Raw genomic sequence first — 22538 nt, 5'->3', positions numbered from 1 at the left:
ATCATTCAGTGTGGGACTCTCAAACATTTTAGCCATGAACACCTTTCTCCTTAAGAATGCATATTGAAGGCCAATATGTAAAACAAAGGTCAGAGAAGGAATCTTCGCCAACCTTCTGGGAGCCATTAAGGAGATTAATGAAATCTCTAGTGTCCATCACAGTATAATGTTAAAAACCTCTGATCAATATATTCATATCCATCAGGATGACTATTACTAAAAAAAAAAAAAAAAGAAAAAAAAGAAAAAAAAGAAAAAAAAGAAAAAAAGGACAAAACAAGTGTTGGCAAGAACATGGAGAAACAGGAACCCCTTGTGTATTGCTGATGCACTGTAAAATGGTGCAGCTGCTGGGAAAACAGTACAGCAATTCATCAAAAATCATATACCCCAAAATATTGAAAACAGCTACTTGAACAGATATTTGTACAATCATGTTCAAGCAGCATTATTCACAATAACCAAAAAATCAAAGCAGCTCAAGTGTCCATTGATAGATGAATGGAGTGGTCTATGCATACAGTGGAATATTACTCAGCTGAAAAAGGAAGGGGATTCTGGCACATGCTACAACATGGATGAACCATGAAGATACTATGCTAAGTGAAATAGGCCTGTCACAAAAGGACAAACATTATATGATTCCACATATATGAAGTAACTAGAATAGTTAAATTCATAGAAAAAAAGCAGAACAGTGGTTGCCAAGGGATGGGAGCAGGGAGAATGGGGAGTTGCTGTTTAATGGGTACAGAGTTTCAATTTTGCAAGATGAAAGGAATTCTGGAGATGGATAGTGCTGATGATTACATAACAATGTGAATATATAAGGCCACTGAACTGTACCCTTAAAAATGGTTAAGAGGGGCTGGGCATGGTAGCTCACACCTGTAATCCCAGTACTTTGGGAGGCCAAGGCAGGTGGATCACCTGAGGTCAGGAGTTGGAGACCAGCCTGTCCAACACGGCGGAATCTTGTCTCTACTAAAAACCAGTAAAATTAGCCAGGTGTGGTGGCAGGCACATGTAATCCCAGCTACTCAGGAGGCTGATGCATGAGAATTGCTTGAACCCGGGGAGGCAGAAGTTGTAGTGGGCCAAAAATCATGCCACTGCACTCCAACCTGATGACAGAATGAGACTCTGTCTCAAAAAACAAACAAAAAAAAAGGTTAAGAGGGTAAAGGTTATGTTATGTGTACTTTACCACAACTGAAACAAAAATAAATCTAAAATTATCCAGGCGTGGTGGCACATGCCTGTAATCGCAGCCACTTGGGAAGCTGGGGCAGGAGAATCACTTGAACTCAGGAGGGTTGAACCCGGAGGTTGCAGTGAGCCGAGACTGTGCCACTGCACTCCAGCCTGGGTGACAGAGTGAGACTCTGTCTCAAAAAAAAAAAAAAAAAGATGTGTCATACATATAGGCAATAGTGTTCCACCTGAAATGCAATTCTGTGTGAGGTACTTCTGTCTGTGTCACTTACTCCACCAAACTTCCATGGCTCCCCATGACCAAATAAAGCTTAAATTCTACAAATGGCATGCAAGGCCCTTAAAGGACTGGGATTCACCTCCTCTCCAGACACACCACTCATTGTTGCCTCATGCATGACAGTCTTAACACTACCACAAGGCTGGTAGCTCCCTACATCTACCCCTCAACTCCAGCCCTTCTCTTGGCCTCACCTTCTCCCCAACTTCACCTATTAACCAAGCCTAAGCATCAGCCAGGCGCGGTGGCTCACACCTGTAATGCCAGCACTTTGGAGGCTAAGGCAGGCAGATTAGGAGATCAAGAGTTAGAGACCAGCCTGACCAACATGGTGAAACCCTATCTCTATTAAAAATACAAAAATTAGCCAGGCATGGTGATGTGTGCCTGTAATCCCAGCTCCTCGGGAGGCTGAGGCAGAAGAATCGCTTGAACCTGGGAGGTGGACACTGCGGTGAGCCAAGATCATGCCTCTGCACTCTAGCCTGGGTGACAGAGTGAGACTCTGTCTCAAAACAAAACAAAACAAAGAATCATTTCCAGATAGAAAGCCTACTCCTCAAGATCCTCTCAGCCCCAAGCTAGATGTCCCCCATGTGCCCTGTAACATCTCTGCATCCGTGTACCACAGCACCTACCAAACTGTGTTATAGTAATCTGAACTCCTCTACTGTAGGCTCTTGACCAAATGTCATTCATCTTTGTACAGAGAACCTAGACCCTGCCTGGCTGTGGCTGGCCCTTAGGGAATGTTGACTGAATAAACACATTTGTTGGTAAAGTCAAGATGAGACCTGGTGGTTCTTTCCACTGCTGTAGCTGATGGCCTCTCCTGATAACGTAAGCTCTTATTTAGAAAAGAACTGCAAAGAAACAAGTAAAATTTGTTCTCCTGAGTTATGTAGTAACACCCAAGTTACCGCCAACTTTCTGGGAAGGAGAAGGCAGTGGAGGAGTGAACCACAAAGAAAACAAAGGCCTTATTTTTCTCCTCTCATAGACATCTGTTATCTTTACCACAAACGAGGAGGACTCTTCCTGACAGTTTAACCTGAGTGATCATAATTTAAATCAACCCACTGAGAACTCATGTTTTATGTTACAGGGACCTACACGCTGGTAAGACCTTGAGGACAAGCAGTCCGCAATGGAAAAATAAAATTATATGAAGGCTATGTCCTCAGCTCCACGACTTTTCTAGGCCTGGTGGAAGGCAGGCTCAGCCAGAGAGGAAGTATTTTTAGACACGGGTGCTTCAGAGTTGTAAAAATAGGCTAAGTGTTTAGCACACTTGTCAAAGCCCCAGAGTACTCTGACCACAGGACCAAGTAAACATGCCAAGCAGAGGCACACTGGATTTATTTATCTTTGTAAATGTATCAAGACTTGAAGCAGCTTTCTCTGAAGCACAACTTGAGTGGTGAGTCTATGAGACTTACATCAGCTGGCGTGGTGACTGGTCTCCCTCCTATCTCCTTCCTCAACAGTTCCACTGGATGTCCCATGTGCCCAGATATTACAAGGAGGGCCACCGTTTTCATCCTCTCTCCAGAAAATCCCAAAGTTATGCAAACCCTACCATATCTGATTTCTGACTTTCTCCAGATCCCCAGAATAAGTAGACTGAGTCAGAGCTCCCTGAGGCCCACTGTGCTTCAGAGGCTGCTGCGCCTTGACAGCAAGGCCTGCCTTTTACGGTTCTCATGATTTGATCCAGAGAAGAAAAAAGTCATAGGTCAGTTGCATCTCTCAGGGCTGGCATTTTTGGGTTTATTCTTGTTTCTGGTTGTGTAATGTCTTGAACTCTGCCATCAGCACAAGTTGTCTTCCCTGACTTCAACAACTAGCAAAAGGTGTTCTGCTGAGGATGCCCCCCCGCCCTTTTTTGAGAAGGAGTCTTGCTCTGTTGGCCAGGCTGGTGTGTAGTGGTGTGATCTTGGCTCACTGCATCCTCTGCCTCCCGGGTTCAAGCAATTCTCCCACCACAGCCTCCTGAGTAGCTGGGACTACAGGCATGTGCCACCATGCTTGACTAATTTTTGTATTTGTAGTACAGACTGGGTTTCACTATGTTGGCCGGGCTAGTCTCGGATGCCTGACTTCAAGTGATCTGCTCCCCTCAGCCTCTCAAAATGATGGGATTACAGGCGTGAGCCACCACGCCTGGCCTGGGTTGTTCTTGAAACAGTTAAATTAATTGGCCAGCCTCCTTTATTAGACTTAAAATTTTACATTTCAAAATTTTGAAATTTTACATTTCAAAAAGTATTTCTAAAAAGCAAAGAAAGTATGCCCCCATTTTTAGACTAGAATTCTGTTACAGTTTTTTAAAAAATTCATTAAGTGTGTAGGTTTCATAATAACCCAGATAACCTCTCCCAGACTTCTCACCTCCTACAAATTCTGAAAAGGTAAAGGGATAACCAGTCATGTCAACAGCATCGTTATATTTAAGAATCCCTGGAAGATGTTGCTATGCTGGACACTTTCTGGGTAGAGGAGAGTTATAAATCCAAATGTCTCTCTAGGAAGACTAATCTGACAATGTTTGTCATGATGAGTGGGTTTTTTATTTTAGTTTTTGCTGAAAGGACCAATTAAGAAGCTCCCATGACAATTCAGGTTAACACACCTGGTCTAGGAACTGCAAAGGAGAAGGCAGAGGAAAGAGCCCTCCCTGGACAGAAAAGTTACAGAGCCTTTTCTGGTATGAAGACACTGATTGTGATCCCATCTTCAGAGTACATGTGGCTGGAAGAACAACTGCAGCAACAGGAGGAACAAGCTCTCTGGAAAAAGCTGGAGGGGTAAAAGGGAGGGAACATAATGAACTAGGTCTTGGCAGGGGAGTTTGAGTCTACGATGGGCAGAAGGATGGCAGCACAGCACCCTGATGGGAGACGACCAGCAGGTGACTAACTGAGTCCAGAGCCAAAGAGACGTCAACCTGGGATGTACTGATTCCAGAGAGCCACAGAGGATCCTCTGCCATGGATGCCCCACTTCTCCCCACAATATAGCACATGCCAGAGGTGCAGGCAGAACTGAATTCAGCCTTGGGGATTTACAGGCAGCAGAACAAAAGAGAAACTCAAGTTCAGGCCCCGGCTCTGCCTGTAACCACTGACCCCAGGAACCATCTCTGCAGGGGTGATTACTGTAATGGTCACATGAAATTAAAGAAATCAAAATTCTTTGAACAGAATAAAGTGTCACATTTTGTAGAGTGGTTTTAGCTCTACAGAAACCAGTAAATAGTACACTAAGATTATCTTTCTCAACAACCCACATAAATAAGTCTTAACATCTTTAGAATTGTTGGAACTCCCTATACCAAATCTCTTCAGACAGTGAAGACAATCTAAGAGAAATCCTCACTAGATCAGGTCTGAGGGTCTATGTGAAAGCAGCTAATATTTATCGGACAGTTACTATCAAATACACTAATGCTATTCTAGGAGCTTGTATATTAGTTCATTTAACTTTCACAACTGTGAGGTGAGTCTCATTATTCCCAGGTAAGTAAAGAGGCAGAGAGGAGTTAAGTGATTCGTCCAAGGTTCCTAAACGCAGGATAGGAAGGCTAGCATCTAAACCCTGGCAGGGACCTCATAGCCTGTACTTTTGAGCTTAAAATACCACTACCAGAAATAATAACATCATGAATATAACAGGGAGAGCCACAGAGAACAGCCACATTATCTTCCTGTGGTCCCAGTAGAACTAGAGAGTGAGGTGTGTGTGCCTACCACAGATAAGGAAGAAAGAAGGGAGAGGGAAAGAAAGAAGAAACTCAAGGGGTAAGTGACTAAAGCTCGAGGCAGGACATGGCAGGAAAAGGCCAAAACCTGACTGACTGAAGTGCCATTTCTGCTCTACAAAATGTCCAAACATATCCCATAGCATTATTTTCTGTTGCCTGTCAGCTCTACCTCTTCTACCCTCTAGGAATGACAGTATCTTCAACCTCACCCCAAGTCCAATAACTAATATGCTAATAGAGGGTGGTTCTACATCCCAGTACCTCAACCAAGAGCAGAGAACAGCCCAACAAAGAATTAAGCAACAACTCAGGAAGTGGGGGGAAAACTTCATAAGAAACAGACACATCTCATGCCCTTCAGTAGGAAGGTAACAACTGAGAGTACAAATATTCTTTCCATAAGGAACAGTCAAAAGGAGAGCTTACAGCCAGGTAACTGTGCCGGTCTCCTGTGATCCTGAAACTTCTAGGCGTCTGCACTGCTTTGCAAGCAAACCTCAACAGAGCTGTACTCACAGAAGAAGAGAATAAAGCTAAAAAAAAATGAAACAACTCTGATCACTCTCCTTTTCAGCATCAGAAAATGCAGAGTTGGGGGCAAGGAAAAGAGATGAGAGAACAAATCCAGTGGCTGGGGAGAAGCTTTCAGGTCTATTTGAATCCTTATCGAGCATGGTAGAGTAACACAAAATGCCTGCTACGTAGCAGGCTCTCCCTGCCCTTACTTTGTTTTTAACAGTCAAAGAAGCTCTCTCTAGAAAAAAATATGCACTTTTTGCTTTTTAAAAAGGAGGGGAAAAAAAAAAAGAAGGTTGCACCAGAGAGCATGTAAGTGTCTGAAGTGGGACATCTCAAGTGCCCCATTCCCAGGGAGCCCACCAGCTCCTCACAAGTAATCTAATGAAAGCTATGCATCCTCTCTGGGCTCCTCATATGAAAAAAATGCAATATATGAAGCAAAGTTTAGAAAGGATTCATTACTGGAGAAATGCACACAGCTATTAGCTTTCTTCCTTTCTTTTTTCCTCTTATAAAGCAAAAAAACAACTTGTCCCTCACTCAAGGCTCATTTAATCATATAAGCTTCTTTGCTGGCCTAAGTATCCAGTGAAGATAAATTAGCAATCAAAACCAAGTCAGAAGTGTATAATAACCAAACACATGAAACAAGTTAACTTTAAATATTAACCTGCAGTCTAAGGGATTTTTTTTTTTTTTAATTTAAAACTAACAAAAGAAATGACAGGCAAAGTAGATACTCTCGGAAAACACACACGTACAAATGGCCTGTGCTCTGATCAAATGTAATTAAGCACTGAACGTGTCTTACATTGCTTAATTGCTTGAGAAATGCATCAGGCTCCCGCAAAATCTATTTATTTTTCCATCCTGCTGAGCACAAACTGGAACATGTGTTTAAAATGACAAATAAAACTATTAACAATGATAAGAACTGCACCTTGACTAACATTAAAACTACGTCAGAAAGTTCAAGAAAATTAAGCTAATGAAAATTAGTAATATAACCTCGATACTGGTTTGTGATTGTACTTTTATGACTTTACTACAGTTTAACAATAAAATGGGGGGTAAGTAAAAAATGCTCTCCTTCCTTTCAGAGGTCGCTGAAAAAACATACCCGCTGCTGCATCAGTGGGTATGTGCATTCAAGATTAAGCAAGATGGAACAGGGAATCATGACCAATATTCTCCATCTAAACATTACAGGCCTACCTCAGCAGCTATGATCAGGACGGAAGTGGATATGACGGGAAAAGGGCAAAAGGACAAGGACAACTGCAATGAAGATGATGATTTTACTTATTTATTTATTTATTTATTTATTTATTTATTTATTTTTGAGACGGAGTCTCGCTCTGTTACCCACGCTGGAGTGCAGTGGTGCGATCTTGGCTCACTGCAACCTCTGTCTCTCAGGTTCAGGTGACTCTTCTGCCTCAGCCTCCCAAGTAGCTGGGACCACAGGCACATGCCACCACGCCTGGTTTTTCTGTATTTTTAGTAGAGATGGGGTTTCACCATACTGGCCAGGCTGGTCTTGAACTCCTGACCTCAGGTGATCTGCCTGCCTCAGCCGCCCAAAGTGCTGGGATAGCAGGCTTGAGCCACCATGCCTGGCCGAAGATAATTATTAGGCAGCTAACTTTCTGCCTTTATAGGCAGCTAACTTTCTGTGAACTCTTATTATGTGCCAGACCACTGTGTAAGTGCTTGACATATGCTAATTCATTCAATTCTCTCCCTATGGGGCCAGTACTAGTATTAGTACTACTTTAGAGATGAGAAAACCGAGACACAGAGGTAAAGTAACTTTCTCATGTTAATACAGTGTGAGGCAGAGCTAGCATGCAGACCATCCAACTTCCTATATTGAACTGCAGCCCATCTGTACTCAAAACACATCAATTAATTCGTCTCTGGCACTCAATAAGCAAAACAGATTTACCCTATGCCAAAAGCTGTTGGTCAAGGAGCATAAAAAATGAAGCAATACTGCCTAGAACTACATGCTATAGGGTAGAGTGCAAAACCAGATCAGCTAAACCACTGGAAAGCGTTGCTCACAAATGTTTTACAGGATTGGAGCTGTCAACTAAAGTAACTGAGGCTTTTCCAAACTGTGTTACATAAGGATGCAACTACTGTTTCTCATGGTCGTCCACTTTATAGATTTCTGGTCATTATAACCTTTCAGAATGACAATTCCATTATGTGTCCAGCCTATGGCATAAATAGCTTTTTTTCCTTTAAGTTTCAAAAGGCACTCCCTGGTCCAACTATTTAAGAGTTTGATTGACAAGCACAAGCCTGTGTTCTCCATTAATGTCAATCATTTCTCCTAACTCCTTTGTCAGGTGAAAGCTCCAACACCATACCCGTAATTTTAGGTGTTGCCCCTCTGCCTTTTAATGCAACACAACATCCTTTTTTGGTCAATGGTGGATGCAGCATTCAAAGAACTAAGCACCCTGATTTTCTACAAAAGTTGAAGTGACGCTTTCTACTTAGTTTCTAATCCTTTCCACTGCTGTCTTCAAGGATACCAGCCACAAATTTCTGGACCCATTTCCCACAATGTTCCTGCAGGCTGCTTAAGGCCCTAATATTTTGTTACTAAGATGTTGTCAAAATGTTTTTAAAAAACACATTGTTCTATTCCTGCTCACAACAAATCTCACTCTCACAGCCTTGGGAGATTTTGGTGGAGCCTGGGGATACAAACACACTCAAACTAAACTTTCGAGTATAAATGTGTGGAACTTTTAGGTTAAAGGGAGTTACTCCTCCCAGCCCATGTACAACATGGATTATGGGGATACTATAACCTAGCAGTCAGGGGATCCACACAATAAAAATGGCAATGTATGTCCAAAATTATGGTCTCAGAGGAAATGTGAGACTGTAAGAATTCATATAAATAAAACATAACAGCTCTTCCGGTCTCTCTGGTCTCGGCTGCAGAAGCGAGATGACGAAGGGAACGTCATCGTTTGGAAAGCGTCGCAATAAGACGCACACATTGTGCCGCCGCTGTGGCTCTAAGGCCTACCACCTTCAGAAGTCGACCTGTGGCAAATGTGGCTACCCTGCCAAGCGCAAGAGAAAGTATAACTGGAGTGCCAAGGCTAAAAGACGAAATACCACCGGAACTGGTCGAATGAGGCACCTAAAAATTGTATACCGCAGATTCAGGCATGGATTCCGTGAAGGAACAACACCTAAACCCAAGAGGGCAGCTGTTGCAGCATCTAGCTCATCTTAAGAATGTCAACGATTAGTCATGCAATAAATGTTCTGGTTTAAAAAAATAAAAAATAATAATAAAAAAAAACATAACAGGGATATGGATTTTAGAAGAAAATGCAATCAAATAAAAGTGTTGCAAAAAACTTGCCAAGGAGAAGAAAATTGAGATATACAATACCTAATAGTAAAAGGTTTTTTGTTTTTGTTTTTAAAAAGCAAGCACGAAAGCGTGGACTTGGCTGGAAACAAGACATTGAAAAAGTAAACTCTCTCATGACTGTAGCCACTGTAGTACTGTCCCCAAGAAAAACTAGATGACTATAACCGCCTTGCCCAACAAACCAAGTTGGAAAGGACTGAAATGCTAAGAATATAATCAGCTAGGATACGAAAACCATGGTTCTCCAATGTGAGCTGAAATGGAATAATTAAAAAAGAAAAAAGTACAAGCATTACAGTAACCAGGTAATCAATCACTCGCACAACTGAGCCTGAACCACAGCTCAGCCGAACAACGGAAAAGTCCTGAAGATGTACAACGGGTAAGAGACTTGTTCCGGCTGGGCTCAGAGGCTAACGCCTGTGATCCCAGCACTTCAGGAGGCCAGGCGGGCAAATCACCTGAGGTCAGGGCTTCGAGATCAGCCTGACCCACCAGGTTAAACCCTGTCTCTACTAAAAATATAAAATTAGCCGGGCGGGGCGCCTGTAATCCCAGCTACTAGGGAGGCTGAGGCAGAGAATCGCTTGAACCCGGGAGGCGGAGGTGGCAGTGAGCCGAGATCGCGCCACTGCACTCCAGCCTGGGTTAAAGAGTGAGACTCCACTCAAACACAAAAAAAAAAAAAAAAAAAAAGAAAAAAAAAAAAGAGAGAGAGAGACTTATTCTGCTGCAGAGCCAAAATCGCAAGCTCAGAACTCTGCACAGCCGGCACTGTTTCAAAGGTCAAAACCAGGACCTCAGCAATCTTCCATTAGATGACTTTACCAAGTGTTACAAAAGTCATCACTATTACTAGTCTTTACAACCCAGGAAGCGAAGGAAAGACCGGGGAGAACCGGGAGGCCGTTTAGGAGAGAAAACTACTTTGACAAAGACTGCACAATTACAGAATAAAAATCAAAAATAACTGATAAAATAAAATTAAAACTGATCGATCGCAGTTCACGTCTTTGGCAGCAAACTCCCGTTTGAGCCGAGCAGGAGCAAACGCGTTATGCCTGAACCTTGTGCACATATAATTCTTCTCTCGCACGGCCCGGTTCCAAAATGCATTCACCGCCACTCTCCGCGGAACCTTCAGCGGGCTCTGGGAGCGGCCAGAATTTTCCAAACGAGGAAACTAAGGATCGGCCCAGAACCCTGAATTTTGAGGGGAGTGAGACTTGGGCCCTCACAGGCCCAGAAGCGAGGTATTTCAACTACACCGGGGAGGGGCGGGGTGAAAACTCCCGGGTGTCGGGCTGGCGCAGGCCCCTCGCGGCCGGTCGCGCCAGCGCTTCCACCTCAGGGTGGGCGGCCATGCGCGTGGGCACGCTGCAGAGAGGGCCGCTCACCTGGGCGATGCCGGCGCCCATCAGCCCGCCGCCGATGACCGTCACGTGCTTGACGATTATCTTCTTGGCCGAGGCCGAGGCGGTGGACGAGGAGGACATGGAACGCATGAACTGCCTGGTGACAAAGGCCATGGTGTGGCAGCGGGGGCGACAGCGACGAGACGCGGGCGGAGAAGATGCGCCTGGCGGGTAGCAGCGGAAAGCCAGCCTTTGGGGGTGGGGACCTACGCGGCCCTGCCTCCCGAGCTCCCCTGGCGTCACCGTGACGTCACCAGGCAGCGGGGCGGGGCCTTGAGGCCCGCTCCTCCCATTGGCCTGGGCCGTAAAGTCCCAGCGCTGAGCGGGTATACGTGCGCGGGCTCGTCATGTCAGCAGCCGCAGGCCCGAGTGAGTCCGGGCTTGAGACCTGCTGAGCAGCGGGACCTGGCGCCTGGCGTTCTGGTGTGGGACCGAGAACAGACCCTTCTTCTGAAAAGTCACTGGCCCCTTGTTCAATGAAGTGAGTCGTGCTGACTTTGTAAATGCTATCCTTTGATGACGTGTGCATATCTAGGCTCTGAAGAAATATGTGCTGCTTGGCTGTGTTGGTAACGGACCCAAAATGTGCACCCTTGGTTGATGTCACCAAATAATCAACTCGGGATTATTTTAATCCCGTGAACAGTGATTGTTTCCCCTAAAAAGGAAAGAAATTTAGACTGCAAACACCCAAAACAAATGTCTAGTGACCCATGAGTTCCAATGCAAAAATCAGGCTCAGGGAAGGTAAAGGGAGAGTTGACTTTTAGTTACCCATCTTGACATTGGACGTCTATCAGTGTAGTGAACATGTGGACGGTTTAAGGTCATAGAGCAACCTTTGTGGAATAACCAATACTTTTAGAAAGCATAAGAAAGAAATGTCTTGTCAAATAATGGAAGACTTGATAGCAACTTGGCCAGTCTTCTCACTCAGGTGAATACTTTCTAATTACTGTAACTTAATGATATAGGATTTTTATTAATTTATTTGCTTTATGTTTAAATATTGTTAACAAGAAAAACTTTAAGCAAATTAAGTTTAGCAGAGTTTATCTGAGCGAAGAAACCATGAATCAGGTAGTACCCTGAATCAGTAAAGATTCAGAGAGCTCCAGCCGGTAACAGTGGGCAAGCAGCGTTTATAGACAGATTTTTTTGCAGCCTGTAACGGGCTAAAAGCTCCGCTGCTGTGATTGGCCAAGACTTGGCCACTTGTTAGAAGAACATACTCTCAAGTTACATTGCAGTGTATTTACATATTAAGTATGATTATACTTTGCTAGGTAGGGAGGCAACTTTAGGCCAAATTTAATTTAATAACAGTTTCCTGCTTTGGTTCAGCCTCTCATTTTTAAGAGATTGACCAGAACCTTGTTTTGTCTCAGTATGGAAGTCACAATGTCAAATTAGTTGAGTGATTATACTTTCTTCATGTTGTTATTCTAACTGTAATAACACCATTTGGTGTACAAAGGATGGCTGCATAGAGACATTTAAGACTCTTGAGGGGAAACAACACATCAGGGAGACTGTTATGGCCACGAGGAGGAGAATAGCAATAAACTGAGGTACACACCTTAACAGGAGTGCCCGCAAACTGATCGAAATCAAACAATTCAAAGTTCAGGCAATAAAGATAGTTCAAAGTATTTGAGTCCAGTTGGTCATAATCTAATTTAGGGCATTATGGCAATTAAGGACTGTTAGAAATGCTTGTTTCTCGGTTCCATAAAGAAATAGCACTTGAATATAAATTAAATTTCTTTAGCAAGGCCATTTTTACTTTCTGCAGAAAGGATACACTCACCAGCAGTTTTGCCACGAGAGTACACGAAACAAAGGATACAGGGTCATTTATAACCTGACACGTCCACCTTACTGCTGTGTCCGATTTCCAGTGGCTGGAACGGGACCTCATATTCTGTATTTGTCCCGATTGGCTAGTAACTTACAACTTTTTAAAAGAGGCAAAGGCAGAGGAGAACAAAGGAAGGAGGAATTAACTTGTGGAATGCTGAGAAAGGTAAAAACACTTTCAAATAAGGAGGAACAGGCTATGACCTAATGCTCACTTGGACCAGTATAAGCATGCCAGGGCAAATATTTAGGCTAAATTGTGGGAGCTAAAAACATAAAAGTACATTGATTTCTTTATTACAGCTAACAGATACTTAAGAATGTTAGCGCAGGTCTTTGAACAAATTTTGCTTCTGAGAGAGGTTACTGTTTATTTCTAATGAGATGGAAAGGAAAGTCTTTGAAGAGGACCCTCTACTTTACTTTTTACAAGGACCATAGTTCACTGAATGACCTGATTCAGCCTGATGGCCTGATATAAAGAGGTATCCATTTTTGTCGTTAACCTGGCAACACAAGTTATAATAACCTGGAGACCCACTAAAGAAACATAAAGATTAGAAAAGTTTGAAATAGCCTAGCTTGTCTTTCACTACCCAGGATGCCTGCAAACCCACTATAAGCTGCTCCCATAAATGTATCATGTGTTCCTTTCCCTTGAGAAGTTTCCTTAATATATTCAGCGGCAGTGTCTAGAGAAACAGCAGTATCTGCCACCTTTTAAATCAAGGTTTCTGTAGCAGTAACACTAGAGGAGAAATAAGTGCAACATTCAGTTTTACTCAGCACCATACAAAAGCCCCCAGCACAAGCAAAGAGGGGATCCAAAGCTGTGTAATGTTCCATGAAGTTTGTTGAACACAAATGTTTTCATCCACTGAAAACATTTAAGTAGCTTCTACCCTCTGAACCCCTGGGAAATCTGACTGCCTGCAAATTCAAGATTTTCCCCAATTTACAGATTAGTTTCAAATTCCATACAACAGGCACTCTGCTAATGCCAAGAGTAAGTTTCAGCAACTCCATTGGAACCTCTCCTCAGTAGAAACTAACTTATCTTCATCTATTTTTAGGTTGGTGGTAACTTTGGTTATTGACTGCTTTAACCTCTGATTATGGAAGGTATTATGGGAACTTTCACGGAAAGCTCTTCGGATGTAGGAGCAAGCCAGGCCAAATAGCAAGATCTGAACCAGTGGGGAAACAACAGAGTAAGCAGATTATCCACCAACCCAATATAGGCCCTTGGAAGCTTGAAAAGAGGGCCATTTAGTGGTGTTTGAGCAGAGGTCAGTTAAGGTTGTCCACCCGTAAGTTGGCATAGCTCCTGAACAAAGTCCAGTGGTAAACTTACTCTTCTGTGGTCCCTGTATAGCATGTTGTAAGGGTGCAAACCACTAGATCTAGTAAAAAGACTTTCCTAGATTTAAACCAGTGACATCATACGAGCAATTATTCATACCCACGTAGGTAGTCCCCAGCATCTTGAGTATGCAATGCCTGGAAGCACAAGATAACTTTTGCAGGCATCACTCTGATCTTTTTTTTTTTTTTTTTTTTTTTTTTTACTTTTATTGACAATTGGCACATAATAATTGTACGTATTTATGGGGATGACTCAATGCATGTATATGTTGAACAATGATCAAATTGGGGTAATTATTAAATAATATACCTATCACTTTAAACATTTATCATTTCTTTTTGGGGATAACATTCAAAATCATCTCTTCTAGCTATCTTGGAATATACAATACATTATTATTAGCTGTAGTCATTCTACTGTGTAGTGGAATAGCAGCTTTTATTCTTCCTAACTGTAACTTTGTACCCATTGACCAATCCCCTCTATCCAGATGTTCTACATTTGGTGATAGTTCAGTTATTAACTGGAAAGATCAAGATACTATTTTCAGCAAGTGTAGGAAGGCAAGTAGCAGTGATGTGTAGCATATCAAGGATGACTTTCCTCTCTTTCCTTGGAGTTGCAGGGTGACTCTCTTTAGGAACACAGAGAGGCATTAGTGTTAATGAAATTGTTTCCAGATTTTTGGGCATTAGCTCATAAACCCAACAGTTACTTTGGTTTCTTAGAGACCATAAGACTTTGCCAAAGTCATCCACAGAGTGTGGTCCCAAGTTGACAAGGAAATTCAGTTATTTCTGTTGCATACAACATTTTGAGATAACAACTGGAATTATGATTAATAGCCTTATACCAGGACTATTAGATTTCTATTAATTTCTTACAAGTTCTGAAATACATAGTAATAACATATCCATACATATATAATTCAAAATAGCATTATTTAGGGTTTTCCTAAAGAAAGGGAAGGAATTCGTATTGCAGGAAATAGAGAAAAAAGGAAAAAAAAAGATAAGCCTTTCATGATAGCAAAGAACTCTTGATCTGCAATATTAGGAAAGCTGTCTACATATAGGATGCCATGTGCTTCTAGGGAAAAACTTCCCCAGTCAGCTTTATTTCAAGGTCTCCAACAGGTATACAGTTCCAGAAGTCTACAGGAGCTCTTTTGTGTTGAGAAATGCAGATCCAAGATTCAAGGCCTTGGAGTTTGCTGCAGAGAAGAACTTGGTATGGTCCCTTTCAACTGAGTTCAAGTACTGTCTTTCTCTGGGGTTATTTCCAAAAGACTCCCACCTCCAGGTTCTATATTATGAAGCAGTTGGTTGTCATCAGTTGGTGAGTCATGAAGGACTTCTTTCACTTAGTAAAAATATCCTTTTCAGAATGCATTCAAACCTTGCACTATTAAGTCATGCCAGGGTTTGTAAGAGTGGAAGATACATGAGACTTTATTATTAGGAGCATAAGCCTTCCAGTAACTATTTTATGAGGGGTCAATTTATGTTTTCCAGTGGGAATGGATCTTATTGCCATCAATCAGTAATACCTTTGACCAAGGGAATCCAATCAATTCAGTTAGCTTTTCCTATGCTATTGTGTTTATAATACCTGTTTAACTGTTTTACAACTTGTCTAGTGAATTGCATACCTCTGTTGCTGGAAATTTCGCCAGCAATGCCCCGTAAGAGAAACACATTTTCCAATAACCTTTTAGCTATTGTTATATCATTGGCCTCCCTGCATTGGAAATCTTCTGTACAACCAGAAAACATGCATTTAAAGTGGAAATTGAATGAAAGCCATTTTAAGTGTTCAGGAAATGTATCACCTAAAGTTTTTATTGTCTTACCACAATTATGGGTTTGACAAACCAAACATTGGTTATAAACTATTTTAGCAATTTGGTAAGTCACCCCACCAATCTTTTTTCATAATTTGAATCATTTTATCTCCTCCATAATAATCATGGAGCGCAGAGCTCTTAATACTGGAAGATTTAAGACTCCAGGAGAACCAGGCAGCCATCCAGGTTCTTCATGTGTCCAGGCTTAACACTGGATTTACATTTTCCTAAGTACCAACTTTGTTTCTCCAATTCAGGTGCTTATAGCACTGTTTATTGAATAGGTTTTATCAAATGTAATTTGACTTGAATCAATATTATAGAGTTCATTCAAGTTGTATATCTTAATAATTTCAGTACTGACTTAATTAGCGTGAAATTCTGCCCAAGTCGTTTCCTTTGTATTATCTTTTATTCTGTGTGACATTAGGTTAGCAGTTTTATGAATCAGTCAATTTCTTCATTAGAGTCCTGGGAATTCTTACCCAATCCAATGGTATGATTTTAAAGTTATGAGAAACCTGCATTCTCAGAGTTCTTTCTATAAATCTCCTTGAAGATGAACATTTTAGGCTTATGGTTTCTCAGGAAAGTATCAGAGTAAACAATTAACTATCTGTGAAGACTTAAAATGGCCACGACTTTAAAGATCTGGTAAGGGTTTATTACAATAATGACACAATTGACAAGGAAACTCAGTTACTTCTGTTGTATTCAACATTTTAAGACAATAACTAGAATTATGACTGATAGCTTTATAGCAGGACTATTAGATTTCTATGAATTTTACTCAATTTCTGAAATACATATTAATAGCACATTCATATAAATATAGTTCAAAAAATTTAGTATTTATTATTTTATAATCCTTCCCATATAATTTAACATATCAGATCAGACCAATTAGTTTAATATGTCTCTTTCTATAATGAGAGATGTCCTTTTGAGATATTCTGAAGGCCCATATGGAAAATCTCAAAGTTAATTCAATTTCAAGAAAAGACTTAATTTAGAATTTTACTTTGGAAAGTTTAGTAAAAATATCAAAGGTTTAAAACATTTGATCAAAAAAGGATCACAGGTCACTGTGAACAATAGTCATTCATTTAATCCAAGTGATAATTTAAAGACTTCAAAGGCAAATACAGAAAGTTACATAGTTGTAACTTACATTTTTTAATAAAGGGGACTCAGTTTTCATAAGTGATCAAAAACCTAATTAAGGCAACATAATGCACAGGAAATTATCTTGGTAAAATACAGAATCTTTGCTTCCTAGGCAAATTATATAAAAAGTAAAGAAAAACTTTTCATAATTTCCTATCAAGAGCAGGCCAACAGTTCAAGAAAACCTTATTGTTTTAACAGAGAGGACTACATGCTAGTTTTGCATCAGTATACTTTTGATATTGATGCTCAACTTTTGGAGAAACTCATAAATAATTTTCTTCTAATATTAGCCAGCTTAATCACACATGAAATTCCATTCATAAGATTCATCTTCCAGAAAACTTCTACAACTTCCTTATCTGTTCAGTTTTTTTCCTATGCTTTTCCTTTTCACATTTGAAACAACCAGTCATTCTATTTGAAGACAAAAGTTACTCATTTTTTCCCTTAATGAAAAAATTCTTATACCTTATAACTTTTTCTTACCCAACGTACATCTTAACTTCCTGATATACTTGCATATAGAGTTTTTCTCTATTTCTAATAATTCTATATATTAAATAAAATATATTAATTACTTTTTTTTTTGAGATGGAGTCTCGCTCTGTCACCCAGGCTTAAGTGCGGTGGCACAATCGTGGCTCATTGCAACCTCTGCCTCCCAGGTTCAAGTGATTCTCCTACCTCAGGCTCCTGAGTAGCTGGGACTATAGGTGCATGCCACCATGCCCAGCTGATTTTTGTATTTTTAGTAGAGATGGGGTTTCACCATATTGACTAGGCTGGTCTCGAACTCCTGACCTTGTGATCCTCCTGCCTCGGCCTCCCAAAGTTCTGGGATTACAGGCATGAGCCACTGTGCCTGGCCAATTAGAATTCTTAATCCTTAGTGACCTTAATTGCCACTGAACACTACAAAGTAAGCAATTGTGAACTGTCACATCACCTATGGAACTGCCACATCACTCATCTGTACCTTGGCAAATTTATCAATCATTACCTCTAGAAGCATATGCTTTCTTATAGTACAATTTGTCAGTGTTGCCCAGAACATGTTTGTAACGTTACAAATATCTTTAGTGTATCAGTAATAAGAAACTGTAGAGGAGACAAAATTTCAACTCTAGCCTCTTAGTTTTTCTTTTTTCATGGCTAGGCCTGAGAATTAAATTGTGATTTGTACAGATTTCCCTCAACTTCAGTTTTCCAACTTGATAAGAATGTTAAGACCTTCTAGTATAGGAAGGACTCTTTTACATGGGAACTTTATCTTATATCTATTTAACTCACTTATTTTTCACAATTATGCATAGATTGCTTTATAAAGATGAGATAGTAAGCAGCTAGTCATCATATCATCTAAGTTATTTCTCTTGCTGACATATTTTGTAATATAGAGGTAGCATAGGTTTATTTTACCAGTGAACCTAGGTAGGAAAAGTTATGTGCCGGTATTATATTTAGTGCTGAAAATTCTGAAGACATGACTGTTTTAATGGAATTAATAATATTCTTATTTATCAAGCTCACCCAAGTGAGCATTTGAGTTAGTTCTTAATTTTCTGAGCGAATACTTCATTTATATTAGTGCTTATTTTTGAAAGAGCCAAATAAATAGAGCTCGTTTTCAATTTAATTTGGCAGTATCATAAGGAGATACAAAAATATCACACATATGTGTCATACATACAGATCTGTCCATAAACATATAAACAGACACAGATCTTAAATAGCTTTTGTTTAAAATTTTTAGCCATTTGCCAAGCACAATAAGATAAAACTCAATAATTTATTTAAAAATATCTGAACCAAAATTGTTTTCCTGGCCAATAGCATAAGATTTCCTGCCCCCGTGGGTAAAGTTTTTAAATAATATTTGTGAAAAAGATATTTAACATTTTTTTCATTTGTTTTCTGTAAGGAACCTGATAAAGAGGCAATCTTTGCTTTATTTAATACTTTAGATGCCTGTATATGCCAATTTAAAAATGTATCCCATTGCTTTATGGCATTTTGGATTCTTTTTTTTTTTATGCTCCTGCAAATGAACAATTTTATATATGTTAAAATTTCCCCATTGTAACAACAATAATTCTGAGTTGTTCTAGTAAGGGACATTTTTTCAAAAACACACAGGTTCTAGGCCCAGCCCATAATTTTTGTGTATAAAGTTAGCTGGTGTACCAAAAAGTGAAGTCCCAGATTCTTGGAAGTCCAGAGTTTTGTTTTGTTTTTTTGAGAGGGAGTTTCACACTCACCCAGGCTGGAGTGCAGTGGCACATTCTAGGCTCACTGCAACCCCTGCCTTCTGGGTTCAAGTGATTCTCCTGCCTCAGCCTCCCAAGTAGCTGGGATTACAGGCACCTGCCAACACGCCTGGATAATTTTTATATTTTTAGTAGAGGTATGGTTTCGCCATATTGGCCATGCTGGTCTCGAACTCCTAACCTCAGGTGATCCACACGCCTCAGCCTCCCAAAGTGCTGGGATTATAGGCATGAGTGCCTGGCTGGAATCCCAGACGTTTTTTAAATTTGGAGAAACCCATTTTCAAAAGATACTGACCTCCAGTCCAGTCCAGTAAAATTGCTCAAATAAAGTCAGAAAGGTCAAAACAAAAATTCATAGAGCTTGAATTTAAGAGAGAACCCTGCCATGATCCCAGTTGCTGTGAGAGATGAGTGGGCAAATGATCCCTGGTGAGTACCTTCACTTGGCCATACGGTACTCCTTTGTGTCCCTGGAGGTCTGCTTTGGGTCCCACTTCTGACACCAATCTACTAGAATAAATGCTTTAGACAAATTAAATTTAGTAGAGTTTATTTGAGCAAAGAAACAGTTCATGAATTGGGTAGCACCTTGAACCAGTAGCAGTTCAGAGAGCTTCACCCAGCAACAGTGGATAGGCAGTATTTATAGACAGAAAAAGAAAGTGACATATAGAAATAGCCTGATTCATTACAACTCTTTATCTGTCTTATTTTGTCATGGTCTGAGCAGTTGCAGCCTGTAATTGGCTGAAATCTCAGGTGCTATGATTGGCTGAGACCTAGCTACTTGTTACAAGAATATACTCAAATTAGATTGTAGTTTATTTACATATTAAGATAGGTTACAGTTTGCTATGTATGGAGAGAACTTTAGGCCACATTTAATTTAACAGTGTATAATAAAGGCCCACAAACATCAAACAAGTCCTCCCCCTACTAGAAGTAACTGTCATAGTAGATCCTGTGTTCACTTTTTTTTTTTGCTTTGATCTCATCTTTATATCTAATTCTGTAAACAATATCAGAAAGCACTGTTGTTGAGCACCTTGTTAGGCTTGGGAGATCACTACTGGCTGAAGAGAAAGTGTTAGGTTCAAATAATAAAATCTATTAAGTGCTAGATGGTAGCAAATGCAAAAACCTATAGGGTATAAATGAAAAAGGAAGATTGCATAGACAAACCTAGTAACTTGAAGCATGAGTCAATTTATGAAGAAAAGAGAATTTGCTTCAGAGGAAGCAACAAATTCAAAGGCAGAAGCATGAGAAATTAATGCAACAGGAAAAGGGGGTGAGGAATTAGGTATAGTTAGAGATGAAGCTAGGATGATAGATTGGGAGGATGATTAGGTGAGTTTTTAGTCCTCATTTACAACTTGTATCTAATCTGAGGCGGAACATAGTCTAATTACAGTGTTGTCATATATTTTTTAATGAAATTTGTGTGTAATGGACAGCAGTGATGCCTCAGTATGGTACGTTTTCAGATCTGTAATTCTTTTCCTTGGGAAAGAAAGAATGGCCACCTGTCTTAGTCTATTTGGGATGCTATAACAAAATACCACTAGTTTGGTGGGTTATAAACAATATAAATTTATTTCTCACAATTCTGGAGGCTTGGAAGGCCAAGATTAAGGCACCAGCAGATTCATCCTACTTCCTGGTTTACAGATGACTCCTTCTCATTGTAACCTCACATGGTAGAAGGGGCAAGGGAGCCAGCTCTCTGGGGTCTCTTTTATAAGGTCACTAATCCCATTCATGAGAGCCTGCCTTCATGACCTAATCACCTCCTGAGGCTCACCTCCAAATATCTTCACATTAGGATTCAACATATGAATTTTGAAAGGACACAAACATTCAGTCCACAATACCGCTGCAGTATTTTTTTTTTTTAAACAATTCTCAAATGTGAGGTACCTATAGTATATAAAGATGTGATACGGCCAGGTGCAGCGGCTCATGCCTATAATCCCAGCACTTTGAGAGGCCAAGGTGGACAGATCACTTAAGCCCAGGAGTTTGAGACCGGCCTGGGCAACATGGTAAAACCCTGTTTCTACAAAAAAAAAAAAAAAAAAAAAATTAGCTGGACATGGTGGTACTTGCCTGTAGTCCCAGCTACTAGGGAGGGTGAGGTGGGAGGATCACCTGAGTCCAGCAAGATCAAGGCAACAGTCAGCCATGATCATGCCACTATACTCCAGCCTGGGTGGTAGAGTGAGACCCTGTCTCAAACAAAACAAAACAAAACAAAAAGTGATGTAAAGAAAGGAACACTGTAGCCAGAATTCAGTGTCCTGGCATAGTCACTAGTGTGCCATATGACCTTCTACAAACATTTACCCTCCCTTGGCTCCAATGTCCTCATCTCTCAAAAGAAATGGTTGGACATGAAGTCCTTGCCCATGCCTATGTCCTGAATGGTATTACCTAGGTTTTCTTCTAGGGTTTTTATGGTTTTAGGTCTAACATTTAAGTCTCTAATCCATTTTGAATTAATTTTCATATAAGGAGTAAGGAAAGGATCCAGTTTCAGCTTTCTACTTATGGCTAGCCAATTTTCCCAGCACCATTTATTAAATAGGAAATCCTTTCCCCATTTCTTGTTTTTGTCAGCTTTGTCAAAGATCAGATGGCTGTAGATGTGTGGTATTATTTCTGATGGCTCTGTTCTGTTCCATTGGTCTATATCTCTGTTTTGGTACCAGTACCATGCTGTTTTGGTTACTGTAGCCTTGTAGTACAGTTTGAAGTCAGGTAGCCTGATGCCTCCAGCTTTGTTCTTTTGGCTTAGGATTGTCTTGGCAATGTAGGGTCTTTTTTGGTTCCATATGAACTTTAAAGCAGTTTTTTCCAATTCTGTGAAGAAAGTCATTGGTGGCTTAATGGGGATGGCATTGAATCTATAGATTACCATGGCCAAAACACCAAAAGCAACGGCAACAAAAGCCGTAATTGACAAATGGGATCTAATTAAACTAAAGAGCTTCTGCACAGCAAAAGAAACTACCATCAGAGTGAACAGGCAACCTACAGAATGGGAGAAAATTTTTGCCATCTACTCATCTGACAAAGGGCTAATATCCAGAACCTACAAAGAACTCAAACAAATTTATGAGAAAAAAAACAAACAACCCCATTGAAATGTGGGCAAAGGATATGAACAGACATTTCTCAAAAGAAGACATGCAGACAGCCAATAGGCACATGAAAAAATGCTCATCATCACTGGCCATCAGAGAAATGCAAATCAAAACCACAATGAGATACCATCTCACACCAGTTAGAATGGCAATCATTAAAAAGTCAGGAAACAACAGGTGCTGGAGAGGATGTGGAGAAATAGGAACACTTTTACACTGTTGGTGGGATTGTAAACTGGTTCAACCACTTTGGAAAACAGTATGGCGATTCCTCAAGGA

The 22538-nt window shown here is 40.6% G+C and overlaps 2 protein-coding genes and 1 long non-coding RNA gene across 3 annotated transcripts in view; 2 read left to right on the top strand and 1 right to left on the bottom strand.

The window, feature by feature from the left end:
- Positions 1 to 10816, bottom strand: part of HADH (hydroxyacyl-CoA dehydrogenase) — a 45906-nt gene extending 35090 nt beyond the window's left edge. Inside the window, 1 exon segment of the mRNA NM_001261209.1 lies at positions 10584 to 10816. Coding sequence (NP_001248138.1) covers positions 10584 to 10715 — 132 coding nt within the window. The 5' untranslated portion in view covers positions 10716 to 10816.
- LOC114678374 (large ribosomal subunit protein eL37) lies at positions 8722 to 9111 on the top strand. The gene has a single exon (XM_078002078.1). The coding sequence runs from the start codon at positions 8749 to 8751 to the stop codon at positions 9040 to 9042; it is 294 nt and encodes a 97-aa protein (XP_077858204.1). The 5' UTR covers positions 8722 to 8748; the 3' UTR covers positions 9043 to 9111.
- Positions 10817 to 10916: 100 nt separating the features above from the next.
- The window catches only part of LOC114678375 (uncharacterized), an 82574-nt gene continuing 70952 nt past the window's right edge, over positions 10917 to 22538 (top strand). The window contains exon 1 of the long non-coding RNA XR_013417263.1: positions 10917 to 11082. This is a non-coding gene — a long non-coding RNA (uncharacterized LOC114678375). The remainder of the gene's footprint in view (positions 11083 to 22538) is intronic.

Source organism: Macaca mulatta, chromosome 5 (assembly GCF_049350105.2).
Source record: "Macaca mulatta isolate MMU2019108-1 chromosome 5, T2T-MMU8v2.0, whole genome shotgun sequence".
Classification (NCBI taxonomy): Eukaryota; Metazoa; Chordata; class Mammalia; order Primates; family Cercopithecidae; genus Macaca; species Macaca mulatta.
Note: the sequence above shows the minus strand (reverse complement) of the source record. Positions and strands in the feature narration are given on the sequence as shown.